The sequence below is a fragment of the Pagrus major genome, chromosome 5, assembly GCF_040436345.1.
Source record: "Pagrus major chromosome 5, Pma_NU_1.0".
NCBI lineage: Eukaryota > Metazoa > Chordata > Actinopteri > Spariformes > Sparidae > Pagrus > Pagrus major.
The window spans coordinates 35,144,010-35,165,205 of NC_133219.1; the positions used below are offsets into that span (position 1 = coordinate 35,144,010).

At 42.0% G+C, this 21,196-nt stretch overlaps 1 protein-coding gene across 1 annotated transcript in view; it reads left to right on the forward strand.

Moving 5' to 3' along the window:
• Positions 1 to 6,074: 6,074 nt before the first annotated feature.
• Positions 6,075 to 21,196, forward strand: part of pdlim5a (PDZ and LIM domain 5a) — a 62,341-nt gene continuing 47,219 nt past the window's right edge. The window contains exons 1-2 of the mRNA XM_073466523.1: positions 6,075 to 6,173; positions 19,568 to 19,719. Of these exons, the coding sequence (XP_073322624.1) occupies positions 6,075 to 6,173; positions 19,568 to 19,719 (251 nt within the window). The remainder of the gene's footprint in view (positions 6,174 to 19,567; positions 19,720 to 21,196) is intronic.

Sequence of the window (21,196 nt, forward strand, 5' to 3'; positions counted from 1 at the left end):
GGTGTAAATAACATCTCTTCAAATCAATCTGGGATCTCGATTCTTTTGCAGTCTTGGACTAGACCAGATAATGATACTGACTGAATTTTCATTTTGGGTGAAGTTTTCCTTTAATGCTGCTGTTCGCCTTCTGTAATGTTAAGATATCAGATTCCCCGCACAGTCATAGAAATAACAAGTGTGCATCCTGCTTACAATTTAGTTCTAGCGCGCCACAGATCATCCCTCCTGCTGGGCTGCTGACAGTGCTGTCAGCTGTAGACTCAGTGGCAGTAGAGGAGCTTCTAACAGGGCCTGCTTCAGTATTAGTTTACTGGTGTTCACTGACAGTATTGGAGCTAAGAGAGTTGACGCACAGAACAAAAAAAACTTAGAAAGTTGTATTTCAATAAGATAAATGGGACTAATTTAACTTTTTAGACAACTTTTTCTACTTATTACAAGCAGGAAACACACTGTACTCATATTTTTTTAACTTATTTTTGAAATGCCCTTTTTCCATTTCCATACTCCTCTCTGTTTCCTTCACAATTAGTTTTGTTAGGTCACTTTGAGACAACTTGTCATGACATAAAGCAAAAAGGAAGGTACAGCGACTTCTGAAATGGGATCCCAAAGCACATACAGTGATAGAGTGATGCTGTGTTTGCTACAGCCTGCAGTTTAATTGTATCTGGACACATTTTTACCAGCTGTGAGGTGAAAGATATTAAGTTTGTCCACAGTTCGGTGCTGAAGGAAAGCATAAAGTTCAACTTTCGGGGGAGCATACATTTTCTCAGTGAAGAATGGAAATTTATGCCTGAGGGTGTGGCTGCAAAATTAATGAGTCTCATTACTCTGCTTCCTTATATGGGCTGGAAGGAACGATTAACAGCAGCTGATCCCAAAAGTCTTAAGAGGTGGATGTTCTCTGTGTAATGTGTGTATGTCTCAGAGGCAACATTACACTTGGCTTTTAAAATGCCTCTCTTTAATTGTCCCAGACTTGACTCAAACATTAAGCACTTGTGTGGACATTTGTGGTCTGTGTGTGTGTGTGTGCACCTGTGTGTTCATGTCTCTGTGCGACTCAAGCCAGATTTCTCTCAGTTTATCTTTCTTAGGACGGACAATCGTTTCAGGCTGAGCTATCTGTCTCCCAGCGCGCTCGTCCGTCTATCTCTGTCCGTCTGGTTGGCTGGTAAACAGGGAGGAATATTTTCCACTGTGGAAGCGAGCGGTTATAAACAGTGACTGAGCTCAGAGCGGAGATACAGGGTCCTGATAATAAGCTCATCGCTGGATTCCAGCCGTGCTTTCAGTAATTCTGTATCTTGTGGCAAATATGTGATTTGGAAGTCGTGGATAAAAATGTCCTCGTTAGGGACTCAACAATGGAAAAGTAATCTGAGCTCGTATGGAAGACTATATCTGTTTTTCTTTCCATAGATATATTACATGACATGCAGAAACAGGTAATTGGGCAATTAAATTTGACTAATAACTAATTAGCATTTTTTTCCTACCTATCTAGGTACAATACTACAATTAGTGGTTTGGCAAAATAATCTTCATCCTGTAAATTCAATACCTGGACAGGAACCATTTTTTTTACTGGCTGTCTTGGGAAAGAAAAGGTTGCTGCACTAACTCAGCCCCTAACTGCGCAGCATTTACAGAGATGGGCTGAGGGATTAGTCGGGCTTATATCAGTCTGGAGGGGTCAGACTGATTAGATGGCCCGGCAGACAAATACTCTCCCCGATGTAAACAACCTTACACGTGTTCGTCCGTCTACCGGTAGATACGTGTGTGTACACCTGTGAGTGAAAGTAATCTTTGTGTCCAGAATAGTTTGTGCGATTATGGAGATGGAGATTATTCTGTGATTTGCTGCAGGTTATTTGCACTGGCTTGTTGCCCATTTCCTCTGTGAAGTGCATCAGTCTGACTGAAGCAGACAGGAAAATACCAACTGGTTCCACTCTTTTATTTTTCCGCTCAACAAAAAAATGCCTTCCCAAGGTATTTTAAATGGGCGTACGCGTGCTTTGTTGTGACCTCGACAAAATCATCCTGTTTGTAAGATAAAATACACATTTCAGATCATTTTAAACCATGAAATTCAATTCAGGAGCTGCCCATTATATTTATAGTGCATTTATATATTGGAGGATTTTGAACTTATTTATAATTAATGTTATTCAGAGCACAGCTGTTGTCCTCAGTGTTGACCTGAAACACATGATTGTACATATTGTGTCACATCAGGTTGTGTGTGTGTCTGTGTGTATGTGTGTGTGTAGCAGCTGGCTGTATAAAGGGGCGGGTGTCCCCCTTTTTATTCACATGGAAGATGCATTAAATGTCATTTACGGGGCCAGATTATCATACCATGAAGGGGCGGGGATTGTGTCAGGGAGCATGTGTGTTTGGCCCGGGGGGCTGCTAAGCTCTGATCATTAAGCGTGAGGAGAGGTGAGCATATGGGGACTGGAATAGACAGAACAAAGGACTGGCAGGGTGTCTGAGGTTTCGTACTATAGCACACTCTCTATTGTTAGTGTTTGATATCATTATCCTGTGGCCCGCAAATCTCCATTGTTCTCTCTGTTACAGATTTTGGCCACTGGCCATTTTTAGCAACACAAGCAATTGATCAAATGGCTAAAGATGGTGAAATAGACTGGTGGGCCCATGGGAAGACACATAGTTAGAAATGATATCTTCTTGGGACCAGTACATGTCACTCTTTTCACATGGGAATGGGACATTGAGACATGAGCTATGTGCAGTTTACAGTCATTTATCCGATTTTTATTCTGTTTGTCGATCGAATCAACCTTTTGGTTTGATGTGTAATTCATAGTAGTTTACTTCCTGCAGGACACAGGTTCAATATTATTGGCTGTGTCTGAAATCACTCACTACCCACTATATAGTATAAAGTATCCCACAATGCATTGTGAAAAGTACTGTACAACGGATGCAGTCTTCTGTATAGGTCTCCCTAGGTAGTGAGTAGGGAGTAGTGAATGAGTGGGTGATTTCAAACACAACCATTGGCTTAAACTCCTCTCTTTCTGATTTCCTGTTGTTTTGTTTACCTTGGATACCCCTGACCTCAGGCACACAACATTAAAGTCGGATCATATGTAGGAAAAGGAAAGGGGAGGATGTTGGTTATTGTGGCCGGATACGCAGTGGCAGGATACGATGTACAGTGTGAACAAGGGTTAACTAACTGCAGTGTGCTGTGTTTTTAATGAGTTTAACAACAGAGACTGTTGGTATGAACCTGTTTTCTACAGGGAGGCAGACAGGACTGAGAAAGACCAACCAGGGCTCACTCGTTAGCCATAGCTATAAAGAAGCTTTCAGTCCTTTTTTCCAACAGGAATGAGCAGCCATCTGTGCGATAGCTTCAAATAAACACTGTGCCTTATGTAATTACATTTGCTGTAAAATTTAAGTTAGCTCTGACCCTGTCGAGACCCCTCGGCTCTGCATGGGAAACAGGGTTGATGACTCCACCGTCTCTGCTCCTCCCAGGATTTGCTCTGCTATTGTTCGACCTGGCCGGGCTGGAGAGGTGTTGAACGTCTGTGTAAGGTACACGGTGGGAACGTTCATCTGCAGGTTAATGCAGAGCATCCTGTGTTTGTGTGAGTATTAAGTCTGCTCATATCCATCATGACGTTATCTTCATAAAAGTGTTAGGGGCAGGTTTAATGTCATATGCAGCTTGATTATAGTGCAAAGGTCAAATGTTAGTCTGCTTCCTCCCTCGTCTGGTCCTATGTGCACCTTCTCCATCACCATCTTTTTGTTTTTAACTATCTTCTCAAACTTCTGCTCTCCTACTCATCTTTGATATGTGATGCTGTTTCATGGAAAATCTGTATTTTGACTGTGAACTCATCACTTGGCAAGATGTAGTTTGTGTGCGTGGTCAGGGCCAAGACAGAAATGGGGTAAGCGTTTGATTGAGCCACTACTAAATCAGTCTTAATCCAAAGGTAATATTGATCCGTCTGGGCTAGAAAAAAGGGGAATGGACGAAAGCCGGTGGAAGAAGTGCAGCGGGAGAAGAACTGTCAGCTGTCTGGACATAAATAATGAGGAAACTGATAAACAAGATGAAGATGACAGTGCTGCATTTGGGCACGAGATTACTTTCATACACTAAACTCAAATGAACAGTCACTGAGTCAGAGATGAGCTATTGGCTTGATTGGACCAGAATGCGACTTGTGGATTAGCTTGAATAACAGGGTCAGGATTTCTGGAAAGAGAAACTGCAGCTGACGCTTGGAACTTGAAGCACCACACACTAGTGCCAGCTAGTTATATTACATTTTGGGGTGAAGGGAGAGGAAATTTACACTCTTTATCGTATCCATCCATGTCCAGTAGTTCCTTTTTGTGAACTTATGATCCTGTAGTTGGGGCATCAGTGCAGCAGTAGTGAAACAACATTACAGGAGCTGAACAAAGTGATCCCGAGCTTGTATCCGGTCACCATCGCCCCGATGTATCACTTAAAGGTAACCTTTAATTGAAGCCTTTGGGACGTGCTCTCGGGTCATGATCTGGTTACGGCCAGCGCCACCTTAATGAAGCAGCCTGCAGCACTGAGTCCATGTTCCCAAAATATCCAGATGAAAGATAAACCGTCCCCTCTCCCATGCCTCCCCTCCCTCCCCTTGTCATTTTCTCTGTGTGCAGTTCTCCCACACTCTTAATCCTCTTCACCCCCCCTTTTTTCTCCCCCCTCATTTTTTTTCCCTGAGTGTTGTCTCCTCCCATCCCCTAATCTCCCCCTTCATATCATCTCCTCCGTTTCTCCTCCTCTTCTGTGTTGTGCTCACTCCACCCATGGATGATTCCCCTCCTCTTTCTCCTCCCTCTCTCCTCCCAGCCTCAAGCTCTACCCGTCCGTCTCCTCTCGCCTCCCTCCCCTTCTCTCCCCTCCTCCACCTTTCCCCTCCCCTCTGTCATTAGCCTGGTATATAAGAGCATTGCATCCCTCTCTACCTCTCTCACACACACACAGTGTGTTTGCTGGGAAGGGGATAGTCCAGGGGAAACCAGGGATTTACATTGTCTACCTGCCTGTGAAGGAAGTATTTTCCTCTCTGGAATTTCCATCAAAGAGGTACAGCCTTTCCATTGACATTATGATTGAAGCTAAATGGTAGAAACTGTGCTGCACTTATATTAATTGTCTTCTGGTGAAGATTTTCTGGGGTTAATTGTAAGTCTTTAATGCTGCTGAACAGCTGAAGCACACTATAGTATTGTGAGAGAGAGATGATATTTTATTGTGCATGTCTATGTTTATATTTGCACCTGCTTATGAGTGTGCATCCATCTGTATATGACATTTTGACCATTTTCTACAGTTTTGATCAGGAAAAATAATTTTGAATATCAGTTAACAGAATAATAGTTTTTTGTGTGTTTGCCTTGGGTGGCTGTAACTTTAAAGGGTCTCTACGTGGTCCAAAATCAGAGTTTTAATATTTACAATATGAATGAGGTAATAATACAAACTTTTTTCCATTACTGAATAAACAGGCTGTTCTCAGTGGAAAATAAACACTGTTTGAAGCTAGAAAGGTGGCAGGGTCCGCCAAATATAAACAGTATATAACAGTATGTAAGGTCAGTTTGAGAGTTTGTTTTAGTTTCTTTAGGCGTAAAAAATCAGTCAAGGAAGATCATTCTCTTGTGATTAAAATTTCTTACCCAAAACTACATTGTGCACCTTTAATGTTTATTTTGATAAAGCATAATTTTTTTTTGCTTGTGCTTCCCGTCTCCTCCCTTTGCATTCAGTCCTCTTGACCCCTCTTGCTCCCCCTTTGTACATCCATCTCTAAATCTTCCTTCCCACTTCCTTTTGTCTTATGCAACCACTCAAAAACGAATATAACGTATGCTTTTCTTTCACGTCTTCCCCTCAGATCTTGGAACGACATCACAAAGAGAGCTGTAGCACTTCTGACGAAAATTAATACCCATCATCAAAAAACCCTGCAACGTCATTAATACCAACCGATCAGCGACAAGCATCATCGAAGGAGACCATGAGCAGCAACTACAGCGTCACTCTCTCAGGCCCCGCCCCCTGGGGCTTCAGGCTGCAGGGAGGGAAGGACTTCGCAATGCCCCTCACCATCTCCAGGGTGAGTCTGAAACACGCACACACACAAATTTAGACACACTTTATTGGGTGTCTGTCCATCCTGAGAGGGGGACACAGGGGGACTTTGGGGGTATTGTATTCTGTACAGTAAGGTCCCATGAGGCAATTTTGATTTGTGATATTGGGCTATATATATAAAAGAAAAAACACATGATGATAGATCCACTCCAACTCACTTTTTTAGTATGATCTATTATGCACTAAAAGCACATGTCCATGCTTTATTATACAGTCATCCATCACTAGCAGAATGGCATCCCAGTGATGCCATATGGTGGATAAATGATTAAAAAGATGAAAACTGATTTCCACGCTCCCTTCCTTCCCCTCTTTCCCTCATCCGCCTCTCCATCTTTTCACCACCTCGCCGCTTTTTCTCCTCAACTCAACCCCCACACCCCCGCCACACTTGCGATAGCTCAACTGAATCATAGGCCATCTGTCATGTATTGACCACACAGGAAACCTTTTTCTCGCTCTCTATGCATTCCACTTCACTGTCTGTGGCGAAAGCGCGGCAATCAAAGATCTGGCTCACAAATCTTGGCTTCGGTCCCTCTGCCTGAACAAGTAACTTGATGGTCCCTTGGTTTCGATGCCTTTCAGCGTCTACTCTTTACAGTACCCTCCCAGTCTGCTGCTCATTCGCACATTTGAGTTCACACAAGCACAGAATGTTTCCCTCATCGCTGTAGTATAAATAATTTTTTGAGTTTTCTCGAGCTTCTGTTCCCTTCTGCTGGGACAGTGCGGCTTCGCTGGCACGCACACAAAATACAGTGACACATACACAAATGCGGCTCAATCACGTGCACACACGCACAAATCACTAACATTGGCAGCGCGCAGAATAACGGCAACATGAGACTGATGATGAATGGCATGCCAGGTCCTGTGCCAATCCCCCCTCGAGGGCCGCTTTGGGTTGCCATGTTTGTGTTATTACTTTGGATGTGATACTTTTCCCACTAACTGAAGCCATGTGAATTTTTTACCACAGTTCTGTGTTTGTGTGTGTGTGTGTTTGTGTCTGGAAAATGATGGAGGATGCTATCTGCGGAACTGAGAGAGAAAAAATGACAGACAGAGGACAGAAATAGAAACAGAAAGCGAGACAAGCTAAATTTATATGAAAGCAACTCGTGTTGATGCTGTCACAACTGAAACAACAAGTCATTAGTAATATATTCTGCATATTAAAAGAAATTACACCCATATGAAAAGAAAACTGATTAGTGGAAGTAATTGGTATTGCTGGTCAGTGAAGGTTTTCTTATTCCCAGAGAAGTTGGCAGTAACTAAACTATAATTGTCTCAGCAGCCCACGCTGACCTTTACTGCAGTGTCACAATGACAGTTATATGGTTTGAGGTTTCAAGATGTTGGAAGGAGCGCGGCTGAGTACTGGTGCAGTCTTGGGTGCCAATGGTAAATGTTTGTTCGGTCTGCTTAAAACCATGAAGTGTGCAGTAAGTGGATAATATGACGTTGTATGGTTTTGGGTTTATTTCAGAGTACAGTCAGGGCACAGCTAAAGATTTAACTCCAGAGAGTGTTTTTTTTTCAATAAATCAGTTAAAGAAGAAGAAAATTATTTTATTTCTAACAGTTTACTACCAGCGGCTACTTCCTCATGCATCAAAAGATGTAAAAATAAAAACTTCAGCCAATGAAACCAACATTTTTTTTTATCATCTGGCTAATGTTTCTAAACAGATATCTGCATATGAATGCATCATTTTTGGCATTTTTCTGTTCAATCCCAAGCCGAGCCCGACCTGAACTCGTCTGAACCCGCATCGAGCCCGATGCAGTTAATGTAAGCTGAAGCACTGAGTTTGTGTTACACTGTCAGTCCCACATGAATATCACTTATTTTCACTTTATATCGATTTATTTTTATATTCTCACAAAAAGAACTTGTCAATGTCAATTGATGTGTCCAAACCCGGTATTCATTTACAAATTTTTAAATTTTTTCGGTTCCCAACAGGTCCCAATGGGTCCCAACTGGTTTGGGTTGGGTATCTATGCTCTAGTTGGTATTCTGGTTAGTATTCATCAGTCACGTTTGAGTGGGTTTTGTTTGCATGCAGAAAACAGTCAGTGTTTTGTGAAGAGCAAAAGAGGCGGAACGTATTGCGCAAAATGCAATCTTGGAACCCACTGGTTCCCACGAATTAGCTTTTTATTAACTTTTGATTGTGAAACTTTTTTGTTAGAACTTTCTGGCATGTTGCTGATTGGACTGTAAACAATGACCAGAAACGGAAGTCTTGGCCCAGATATTATCTGTTATCCAGACATCCAATGGCTACACCAGAAGTCCTGTGAAACACTGATCATCGCCCCCGGAGGTGAAATTATCGTTGGACGACAGTCGATGAGTTTTTGAGATTGTCATCTGGCCAACTGATGTCCCACTGGTTCACAGTTTTAAATACTGTATTTACTCGCCATCTTGTTTGGATGTCTTAAAACTTCTTCATCTTTGTTAAAAAAAAGGCCTTTTGTGTCCAAAACGATGCACTATGTGGCAGTTTCTTGAAAACGTTCTGTAGTTTAGGAAGACTAACACTGAGCTGGTGATGATTCAACTTTGAGAGAAATGTAGATTAGCAGAGGACATTGAGAGGAGGAGAGTGAGAGCATGTGATGAATGTACAGTAAGGTGATATTGATACACGATGCATGGGAATGAATCTACACACAGGTTACAGACACTGATGACACCCAGTCTATGTGACACAAACATATAATGTCACTCAACAGGTCATTTATCTAGATCTGCCTCTCTGCCCCCCTCATTCTTATCATACCTTCATCCTGTTTGTTTTTCTCCCTCTCTCTGTATCTATGCATGTTTCTATTTCATTTGTCTGTGGCTGTCTGTTTGATCTTACGTAAGACGTGACTCATTCCTTAAAAAAAGAAGAAAAAAAACAACAAAAAAGCAATATATTCAGTCCAGATACAAGAATCAAACCAAACCCTAATCTTATCCGACCTATTAAATCCAGTTTATGGTGACGAAGGGCAGCGCTTCTGACCACTAATCACACACAAATACAGAACAGGAACACACACACACACACACAGATTGCTCCCTGCCAGTCTAACCATAGAGTTGGTTCTAAGAAGGAACCACAAAATAGGGGTTATTAGAGAACGCGGCACCACTGCCAAACCACACTCGCCCTAAGAGCAGCTGTTGCTAAGCTCTACATGTATGTGAATATAGTGTGTGTTTCTTTTATGGCGCACACGTCGTAGCCACGGTATTATCACATCGTACCGGTATGGCGTCACAGGGCAGAGGAGATGAGCTACCTGCCCGGTGACACTGCCTTTGCAATCACCGCTAGATCTCTTTTTGTTTTTAACGGTGCAGTTTTGTAACAGGCCAAGATTGTCGGTGCCGCTTCTTCAAGTGCCAATGAAACGTTTAACTGCGGCATTCCAGTTTGACATGGTGCAGACAGAAGAAAGGAAAAGTTTGAGCAAAAGCCGACAGATCAAGGCTTATACGCATGAAAGAATTCAGGTGAGAACTCAGGTAAGGGACAAGTGGCAGAGAGTAATCGAAGTGCAAGCTGTAAACGTTTAGTCACACATTTGTCTTTATAAGTGCAAGACTACCTGAATAAGTTTCCTTTAAATGAAGCCATTCAGTGTCTGTGCTGCTGAAAAGATTTTGCCCGCAGAAGCTTCCCCAGTTACCGTTAATCCTCATTAAAACCATTTATTGTGAAATCCATTAACTTGTTTTACGGATCAAAGGGCTTTCAAGAACAAGGTCCTTTATGTGGAGAGACAGAAAATACCCGCCTGCGCTATTCCAAGACAAATTTACAACACAGTGAATCAATATTTAAGCCTTTCTGAGGGCAGCCCATTTACAGGATCCGCTGCTAAAATAATTTAAGGGAAGGCAGCCCGGGGGAGCATGTGCATTATGCTGCCGAGAATAGACGCATCATGTCACAGGTCAGCTCCCGTGACCGCACCCGCTCATGGCAAACTGGCCTCGGATCTGTACTCCTGTTTTAAGAGCTCCTGGGTCCAGGCTAAATATTGACCAGAGTGCATCTTGGGTATTTCAGAGACACCAGCTACGAACAGCATAGACCATAGACCATTTATCTGACATTATTAAAGGTTGGGAATCCATTTAGCCCCCTTTTTTAAATAGTTTGTTTAAGGACAGTGGTGGAAAGTAACTAAGTACATTTACTCAAGTTGTGTACTTAAGTACAAGTTTGAGGTACTACCGTTCTGCATAATGAGTGCTTTTACTTTTGGTATTTTAAAGGTGTAATTTGTAGAATATTGTATAATATTTTGGCTCCTACATTACAGCAGGCAACTGCTGCTCTTTGCTGGCTATCCTATCCAGCTTTAGCTAATTAGCTCCTGGCTATCTTACAAATTGCTCCTTTGTACTTTTACTCCACCTCTGTAATTTATGGATACCTCCTTAGATGTTCTACGTTGATGAATCTGAGTGTCATCGCTGGGTAAATCCCTCTTCTGGAGCTCTTTATAGATACGGATAAAAACAGGTTTTTAAGAATTGGTAATCAGGCGTGATGAAGTTTGTGTTGTGACTACAGTCAGACTGGACAGCTAATCTATATTAAAACCTTTTCATGGAAGAATGCAGTTCCTGGAATGGTATCAGCGATGGCTGCCTCCTGCCTCCCCAGAGAAGCTTTTCAACAGGCGATGATAACAACTGACAACAGCGATGGCTCTATTTAAGACTGTATAGTTTTAGACACGGCCTCCATCTTTTCTCCCTCTTCCTGCCTCTATTTCCTTGAACCGTGTCTCAAACCTGCGACTTTGTGCTGTAACCTTTCATACCAGACTACCCGAGCCGGTTGACAGCTCTTCCATATGACTTAATAATACTTATATTTATCTTAATCAAACAAGTCCCATGCTTCCCTCTGACTATCTTTTCTATCTTAGTGAAACAGCCCCAGAGCCAGAACCAACAACTTATCATTTCCTCTCCCACAAATCAATCCGTCAGTGCTTATGTGTGTGCGCCTGCCGGGCCAGACATGTTGTATTTGGACGATGTAACAGACTGGACTTTTCTGCATAAATGGCACTCGACAATTTATCTTACAGTCCCTGAAATTTGTGAGATTGCATTTTAAGATCTGGAGCTCAGTCCTAGTGGCTTTTTTGTGATGTTGCTATTTTTATTACCTCTAGTTATTTATAAGCACTTGTGAGGTTGGTTTGCAGCATCATGCCAGTGATGGATTGAGAGCAAAGAGGGGGATTATTTTTTCGAGATATTCTCATCTCTCCTTATTGCATGTTGACAGTTATGTGTTCCTACTGGTGACCTCACTAAGGCATTCCTGTCTTCACCGGTAATGGACTGACTAATCCGTTGTTAAAAGGTCTCACATGCCAATACAGGAAGCATGCTGAAATGAAAATCACACCTTAAGTACTTTAAACAGTCAAAACATTTACATTTCTTTTATATTCGTTGAGGATTTCATCAACGGAAGGACATAAAACACATGACAAGCAACATACCTGCGTCTTAATTTGAGGCGCACACATTTTTGAAGGTTTGAGTGTAACTGGAATAAACTGAATTATTTGAGACCAGAAAAACTTTTACAACCCTGGCAGACAAGCTCAGCCAGGTCATAACATTGCACTGCACTGAAATCACAATGAAGAGACCTGAATACCCTATTGTTTGATGCAGCTATAATGTTTTTTCCACAGTAGCTGCTAATTTCCGCCATGTATCCTCTGCCTCCTCTCCCAGGATACTGGCTTCATGGCTGGTATTTATTCTTAAGTACTGGTCGACTACAAATACTGAGGAAAAATAAACCTTTTGGCGTAACAGCTTCAGCTATCGTCTTTCTTCTTTGGCTTTTTAGTATTTGCTCTTGATGCTTTGTTTTGACATTGTACAGCGGATTTGGGATCTTGAATTCTCATAATAATAATAGACGAAGACAAAACTAGTCTAAACTACATCTCAACAAGTTTTAACCAACATTTGCCAATGTTTTTTGGTGGTTTAGGCCTGAGGATTTCAGTTTACGGCTGTAGAAGCGGTCCATTTCTTGTTGGCCTTCAATCTATGCACTTGGCGCCGAATAACAGTGGTTCGACCAACTGACCAGTCCTATGAGGAACTACTTGAATCTACTGCCGTGGTGAAGATGTGACGATGAGCAAGAGAAGCTTCCTCTTCTCTCAACTGGCTTCAGCAGGAGTTTGATTTACCAACGAGCTAGCTAGCCCCTGATAGACAGATGCTTCGTCTTCTGACTACTTCAGAGGTGGTTCTGTGTAACAAACCATGTGGCGCATAATAAGTCAGTGTAAATATAAATAAGAGTAAGTAAGTCTCTCTAAATATGCCATTTTAAGGTACTGATCAACCATATATGTGACCCCTCGATACGACTAAACATTCAAGTCTCTCGATACATTTCCAACTCCAACCTGCTTGGCTAAAAGCACGTTGAACAGTAATACCAGCATCATCTTCTCAGAATATAGGAAAATAAAGGTCATTTTACTGTTTTTAAGGCCAGGTTTCTCTTTTCAGATGTTGACTACAGCGACCCAATTAGAGCACATTATAAACCGGGTTAAACACGATATAACCTGTAATTTAAAACCACCGTTTTGGATTAATTACGGCCTCTGTAAGTACGTGCCACTGATGACGCAACAACTTACTCACCGTGAGTTCATACAGAATAAGAACAATCCAGTCTTGTGCTCTCATGGCTGTGGTCCTGAACGTGTGTTCACCAGCCTGCCAATGCCGAGTCCCCCAGCACCACGACAATCACATCATTGAGTCTGGCTGTGAATGCTGGCTTGTTCGCTTCTAGCTTTAGCAAAGTGCAGTTAGCTTTTACAACACAAAATAATGTCGTGAGGATGTGTTGATGCTGGTGCCTGTGTGTATTGCTGATTTTTTTTCTTTATTTCACAAAATAGCCCTCTGTTAAGTCCATAACCCCTCACATCCTTTCCATGTAAAGAAGTCCGCCCCTTCAGTCCTTCAATATTTTGAACACATTTAATGCTTTCCAGCAGGTTCACTCTGACAAAGTCAGGGTTTATTTTGTTAGTGTGTAAGCTTTTCCTTGACCTGCCTTGATACTGCTACTACTGTGTGAGTTCCCAAAATGACTTTGGCCTGTTTTATTCCTTCAGTTTTTGACTCTTCAGAAGAAGCTGAATCTCGACAGTGCTATCAGCTTGTATCAGAGGTGGATTATATGTCAGATGGCAGATCTGTTGGCCAGATCCTCAATCTCGTGTGCAAAGCTTTACGTTTAATGTGTACAGTGTGTGTTTGGCAGCTTCTATGGGATCCGTTATAGCCTTTTCCTATTAGCTACCCGAGCATTAACATACAAGTCAGCACTGATTATTACACACCGGTGCAGCTTTAGGGTAAAGAAACAGTTTTTTTTTTTCAGATGCTTTCATGAGATTGAAAGTATGTGTTTGTTAGTGTGCCAGCACTGGGGTGTGCATGCATGGGTAGGCGTGCACATGTGCAAACACACGGCATGTAGATACTGTTACAGGAATGTCCAATCACTCAGAGAGGTCCGCTAGCGGGCTGAAGCACTTTAAAAAGTTACTGTACAACATTAAATTGATTCTAACACCCAGTTGGAGCGCTGCCTTCTCCCTATTGTATTCCTTTATCCATTCTCTACTTTTATTGTTGTGTTGCATACTCATACTATAAATCCTGTCACAGGCGTTTGTGTTGACATATGACCAGGCTGCAGAAAGATGTACTGTATGTTTCTATACATGAGTAATGCAGTGGGCTATAGATTATTTCATCTAATCATCACTTCAAGAACTTAACTTTTACCTCCCCCTGCAGCCAAAATACAGAAGTGAATTACACTCCTTGTAACAGCTGAGAAAGAGTAGTGGATTTAGTCGGATGAACACTAGATCCCATTTCAGGTATTTCCATGATGTTGCTGACATAAATTCACAATTTACCTTATTCAGGAGCATAAATTGTAAATGAAACGTTGCCTAACACAGTTTACAAGGTGTTGCTGATGGATCTTAGGTTGAGGTGATGTCTGCTGCTGCTTGCTTCTGTCTGGCACTCTGATTTTTCCATCCCTGTCTCTCTGTACCTCCTCCATGAATCTCACTCACCTTTGTATTTCTCCCACTCTCTTCACTCTCACATTGTTCTCAACTCTGCATGTGGTTCTGCATTTAACCTCTGTAGTTGTTATTTTGCTGTTTACTTTGTTGCTAAGAGATCAGAGCACCGTAGCCGTCATGTCACCGCGTCTCCCTGCACACATTTTATTTTAATATCCACGCTGTGGTTATGAGTGAAGAGCCGGCCAATAAACAGCAGTGTTTTTGATTAGAGAAAATTCATTATGAACAGGTTATTTTTTTCCTGATTAAAACGTCTTCGTTCCCACATTGGATTCAAATATACAGGGCAGGAACATTTCTTGTCATACAGCATAGGATCACACTAAAAGATAAAGATATAGATATAGATAAATATTTCCGGTGACTTGCTTATGGAAGCTGTTTTTATGGACGTTTGAGGTACAGGAAACAAAGCAGGTATTTGTTTCTGGTGCTCTCAGTGTTTCAATGATTGCGTGATGTGAACCATCTGCCTGTCATCTCTGTCACTCCTTGTTCTGAAAGCAGGCATTGTTTAAAGCACTCAGGCTGGTCAGTGTATGTTCAAACCAGACCATGTTTCAGCACTCCAGTGAGCCTTTGTTGTTACGTGTTTGAACCAGACTCTTTTTTTTTTCAAAGCACTTAAATCAGACAGCGAATGTGTTGAGAACTTACATCGCTTGAAGCATAATGGCAAGTTTCATCTGTGACGGCTTTAACACTCCGCATGTGTGCTGCTCATAGTTTTGAATAGGTGCCGACGTGACTATTGACCCTTTCACTTTTGCATGAATATATAATGAGGCGGGGGAATTTTACACAAAGGTGGTGTACGTCGAAAATACCGAACATCAGGGATGTTACAAAGAAGCAGACACCAGCTTGTTTAAACTGTGACTTTTCGTTAAAGCCGCATAAAGCATTGATTCTTTATTTACCACCAACTAGTTTAAAAACATTGTCACTTACACATCTGGCAGAAACGGTTTAGAGTTTAGAGTTTTTTTCTCGGAGACCGTCCTCCCGAGGACGTCAGGATCAAAACGCTAAAACTCTGTTGAAGTAACACAGGCCTCGATTATTAATTATGACCCCTGCTCTTTGGCAGCAAAGGAGGAAGTAGTGTGAGCCATAAGGTCCAAATAAAACATCAGACTTGATGTTCATGTCCCATTTCCGGTTGGCAGTCCATGTTGATTTTATTAACGTTAACCAAGTGGTTATTTTTCTGACCATCACTGTGAAGGTCCCCCGTGCATTGACAAAATAATCACTTTAACCCAAACTAAGATGCTTTTCCAATCTTAAACTAGCAATAGACAACTTCTTTTTGCTTTTTCATATCATTCTGAAGTAAAGACTGATTGCAAAGTGCAATGGTTGTAGAAAAAAGACACCATCCACGTATAGATTGGATCCCTAAACCTCCCTTTCACTTTCATATTTGGCCTGCCCAACAAGCTTAAATTTTCCCACAAAAATCAAGGTTGCGTTACAGCACAAAGCAAGTCTGCCATTGCGCAACCAAAACAGAAAGAGGTGTTGTGGGAAAAGCTGACAAAGAAAAAGACAAAGAGTCCAGCTGATGGAGGAGGGAAAGAAGTTTCTGCCAGTTCTCTGTGACGTTACTATGAGAAAACTCCATTTATATAACACATAGGCACTTCAAGCGTCGTCGATGTAGAGCGGAAGAGAAGTCTCAATTCCCAAACTTTTCACATCTTTTTCATTTGTCTCACTTTTAAGATGTCCGCATTGGTGGACCATCAAAGGGCAGGTTCCCGGAGGGGTATTAATATCGGTTGTGGTCAAGTGATAACAGACGTTTCCGTACGTTTGGCGTGGAGCTCAGCTGCCGTCAGACAGCGCGCTCAATGAAACAGCGTGAACTTACAGACTTTTCACTGTATGTGTGTCTTCTGCGCGTCACCGTCTCCAGTGCCAATGTGCGTGGTGTTAAAGGCTGCTGTTTTCTGTCGTGACCAAAGCTGCAGAGCCATAAATCAAATACCCTGGGAAACATGAAGCTCTTGGCTGGTTGCATCGACAGATTATTTAAAATGTCTGTTTCTGATTTTCTCCATGATTTGTTGCGCTTTGATATGAAAAGTGAAAATACTTTGAGCTCTGAAATCCCTTTAATCATGGCGATTGAAAGCAAATGTTTGCTTTTGGAAGCACGGACAATCCCTTTAGAAGTATATGGAATTAAGACGCACAGATTAAACACTACAAATTAAAAGTCACTTTATTCTCCGCCTGTTAGACTTCTGCAAGTTTAGTGAGTTAAAGTGTTTCTGTGTGTGTGTGTGGAGAGAGAGAGGAGGCAGATGTGTGTGTAGAATATAGGATCAGAGCACTAATTGGAGGAAAACGTATGATTGAACATTTTGCGGTGAGCATTTGGTTTAAAACTCTTCCACAGTGGTTAGCATTAACACACCCCTCAAAATCCAAACAGGATAAAGATCCGACAGATTCAGAGTGCACAGTAGCAGTTTTTTTCCCTCCCTTTTATCCATTTCCCTGTATCCACACAATTTTTAATCTTTGTCAAGTCGATCCCTCATTACTCTCTTCCTCCTGCCCTCTGAGTGGCGGTGAGTGATGTTGCGTGTGTTGGGCTAATATGACTATAAAAGGTTGGGGCCGCAGAGCCTTAACACTAATCCGGGTGCAGAGCCTCTTTTATTAGCCCTGCCTGTGTGTGTGTCGCTTTGTGTGTGTGTGTGTGTGAGACAAAGATAGAGGCAAAGGAAACAGGAACACAGGGGGATGTGACACACCAAAGATGTCTCAACCCTCATTAAACTTTCTCATCCTTGACTGTCGCTTCTCATTCAGCGGAAACACGTGTAAAAGCACCACATTCAATAGCTACACTCGAAGCGATGGACGTAAGAGGCACTTCATAGCTTGGGCAGCTACAAAAGTGGTCCGTGTGTGTGTGTGTGTGTGTGTTCAGTGAAGTGGTGTGTGTGGTCCTTTTTCATGGTGTCTAAAGAAACAAATGACCTCACCTCCCTTTGGACACAGTTGGACCTTCTGTGTGACCAAGAATGGTCTAACTTACAGCTGCAAGGTGTTTTTGTCCTCACAGGGCTTCAACTATTATTAACTGTTAACTATTATAATTAGTTCATTTGATTGCTTACACTTTGGCATTACAAACATTATCATTAACGAGTGATACGTAAGGAAATTGAAAGAATTCGTTCACGTTGGTCTTGCTTTGGCGTCATGGGAACAAGAGAAGAGATACACTGTGTTAACATCCTACGCACATTTCCAAATTTGTCCCCGTCCTGCCTCAGCCTGCCGATAAGAGTGGCTCTGGTTTATATGACACATGCTGCCACAGTGTATCGCCCTGTCTGTTGGTGACGGTGGCTGTAAGTTTAAGTAATAAAAAATTCCCAAAAAAGATCCCAATCAGAAACAAACTAAAAGTTCTCCTTTAATTATATTTAACAGGAACTAGTAAATAGTTTCTCCTTAAACGTTTGAAAACAAGTCCCCATCTACTTCAGTTATCTAGGAGCTTTGCTGTGTGCTGTTTTTTTTTGGTGAACTTATCCTTTAATGTTTTTCTATGACATCTAGAACATTAAACCTCACCTCTAGAAATGTGCAGAGATAACACATACTTCCACTTAACCAAGAAGGTAACAGTTCTATTTTTAACATGAAAAATATAAAACACATAATTAATTTTGAGGGTTTTATTCCTGTGTGTTGTGTTTCGTTGCCTCGCAGCACTTCTCAAACACATATTTTCAAAATATGTTCAAATAGATGGACACCAGCAGTAACAGTTGTGGGAAATATTACAGTTGTTCCTCCAGCAGTATTACTGTTACGTATTTAACATTACTGTCAAGAACAGGGTAGATGAAGTGCAGCGTTTGTGCATGTTGAAGCCATGTTGAGCAGCAGGGTTGGTATTAAAAACCAGCCCTGACGCTCAACATGAGTTTCTTTTGTTTGCCTTGAATCTGTTTCAAATTACCCAGCTTCCCCCGGAGTGGAAGTGCAGCAATTAAACCTTGTTTAGATGCAGATATTTAAAACATACCTCAAAAATCATGTAAGACACTGAACACTAGGGCTAAGACAAATGGAGTGTATGTGTATTTTATGATGCATGCAAACTGAGAGGTGTCTGGTTGTAATTGTCGTTTCCTCAAAGCCAGTAAAAGTGGAATGTGTCTACACCATGGAGCGTCCCATTAGCTATTTGTCACCTTTTTAACTGCGTTTTGTACGGAGAATAATGACATGATTACTTTTTACTGGCACTCGATTCACTTTACTTGATCTTTGTTGTAAATTTGTGTCAAGATACGCTGTTTTTACATTTTTTTTGGTTACAGAAGCAGACAAGGTCCGTTCATTATCAGTTTGTTACGCCGACTTCTCGACTTCTTGCTACAGTCCTGACGTACAAAGTTTTCAATTAACTGAATCAATTCTTACGTGTCGAACTAGTATCTGGGCATAAATAATGTGAATGTGTGACGTGGTAACGTAGTGTGATGTCACAAAGTCACAGAATTAAAGGGCGGGGCTCCTGACGAGGTGTTTCAGGAGCAGTGTTTTGTGTGGGAGAGAGGAGCTTCTGTTGGTGCGGACTTTGACCTCTTTAACTTTCATGATCCTGCGCTGTAACCTTTATAAAACACTTAAGGAAAGGAAAAAAATGAAAAAGTATAATAGGTCTCCTTTAATGTTCATTAAACAACCTGCCTATAAGAAATTGACTGCATGCAGTAGTGGAGACTTTGGACACGAGGATTGTATCACAGCTCTGATCTTTTATCTCACACACACTGTGCTTAAGAGACCTTTTGAACTTTCTCCCTTTCTCTAACAAGCTGTAAGCCCAGTATGACAGCAAGCCATAAAGAAGACACAAAGGTAGCTCATAGATGAAAGCTCCTGTTATTAGACACGCGTCATTGACTGTACGGGAGACCCTCCATCATGTGGTAGACGACCAGGTCTTTCATTAACTACGTCCAAATGCCTCCGTAATGGAATGGATCCATAAATCCTGTGATAAATACGGAGTGGATCTACTCACATCACTTTGACCCTCCCTCCTGCAGGATTATAATCCTGAGTGTGATGTGGCTGGCTATGCCGTAAATTAAACTTTTTGTGGTTTCTTTGCAGCTGACAGACGGCGGGAAGGCGGCTAAAGGTGGTATCGCTGTTGGAGACATGGTTCTGTCCATCGACGGCATCGCCACGGAGGGCATGAACCACCTGGAGGCCCAGAACAAGATCAAGAGCTGCACTGGCAACCTCAGCCTCACCCTGCAGAAGTAAGCCAAGAGCTCGCACTCAATGTACTGGGTGTGTGTGGGTGTGTGTGTGTGCGTGGTCATAAAACCAAAACCGCTCCACTTTACAATGATTTAACGTGTGAACATGCACAGGAAGCCATTTATCTCCATGACAACACAGGATCCATACGCTCCCTTTCAAACAACCCCATCTCTGCAAGTCCATGCTTCCTCCTTTCAACCCCAGACATCCCGCATACAGGCAGATGTTCACTGTTGTTGTAGGAATTAATCTTAGCTCTAACACACAGCAATGCCATTAGTTCTGCCTGATCTCCCGGTCCCTGAAGGACGGAGGAATAACTGAAATCACAGCGAGAGCATCACACATGTGGACCACCCCCTCTTCCCCAAGGCCTAACTCCTCACTCTTTGGTGGAATCGTTGTTGTACAGTGGAGATGATTTATCGCGAGTAGTTGTGTTACTGTGTGTGTGTGTCTGCTTGTGTGTGTCAGGCTTTATACTGGTTCCCATGTGGTTTGAATTGTCTGGTTCTTTGGCAGCGCTCGTAGGCATGCGTGTGTTTTTATTTAAACACTGTGAGATGTCCCGTGCTCCTACACTTGTCCTTTTTGGAGTCGATATCATGAAAGCAGGAGCAGATTTACAGTAAACAGTACATGCGCAGGTAAACAAAATAATTGATTTTGCTTTTTCGGGAAATCGGAATAGATTGAAGTGATAAAACGCTCGGTTTCCTTTTCTTTCTGTGTGTTTTTCTGCGTCTCTGCAACTGCGTCTGGATTTCACATTCTGTCCTCCCTCAATGGCTTTTCATCTCTCCCTCAGCCCTCCCCTCAGTTGAGGCTAACTGAGCATGTCTCTAATTTGCGTCCAAATGATGACAGGCTGAAGATGTTTGCTTTTGGTCTAGTGGCAGAGAACACTTACTGTAATACCACAGGGCTAATAGTAACTCAAGGTCAGTGCGTGGGTTTCTGTTACAGAGAGAACCACGATCAAATTGTTTTTATGATGAGTGAAGCAGGTCTTAGCAAAACACTTGGCTAAAGGTCATCAGTGGATGATTTACCCGTCAATGTGGGAGTTCATATTCTGATGGATGCTTTTTACATTGGAGAAGGTCAACAAGTTTTGCTGACAACGACGTGGAAGATAAACAACCAGTCGACGCAGCGCTGAGATCGCTTTTGCAGGGAACAGTAGCGGTTATTTGACTCATTCTTGAAACTATTTCAATGACACAGAACAGCTTGTGTCAGCACGTCGATAAAACAACGCAAAAGGTTTCTGACCGATTGCTTTTTACAGTAATTAGTTTTAATCAGATTAGGGAAAGTGTATCAAGTAGTCATCCAAGCCCTGGCTCATGATGTATAGTCGAACAAGACGTCCACACTCTGTATCTGCTTATATAGTTTGTCTCCCTAAAACTGCATTAAAACATGTGGTTGATTGAAGGTTTGGCATATAGTGAAAGAGGCTGATATGAG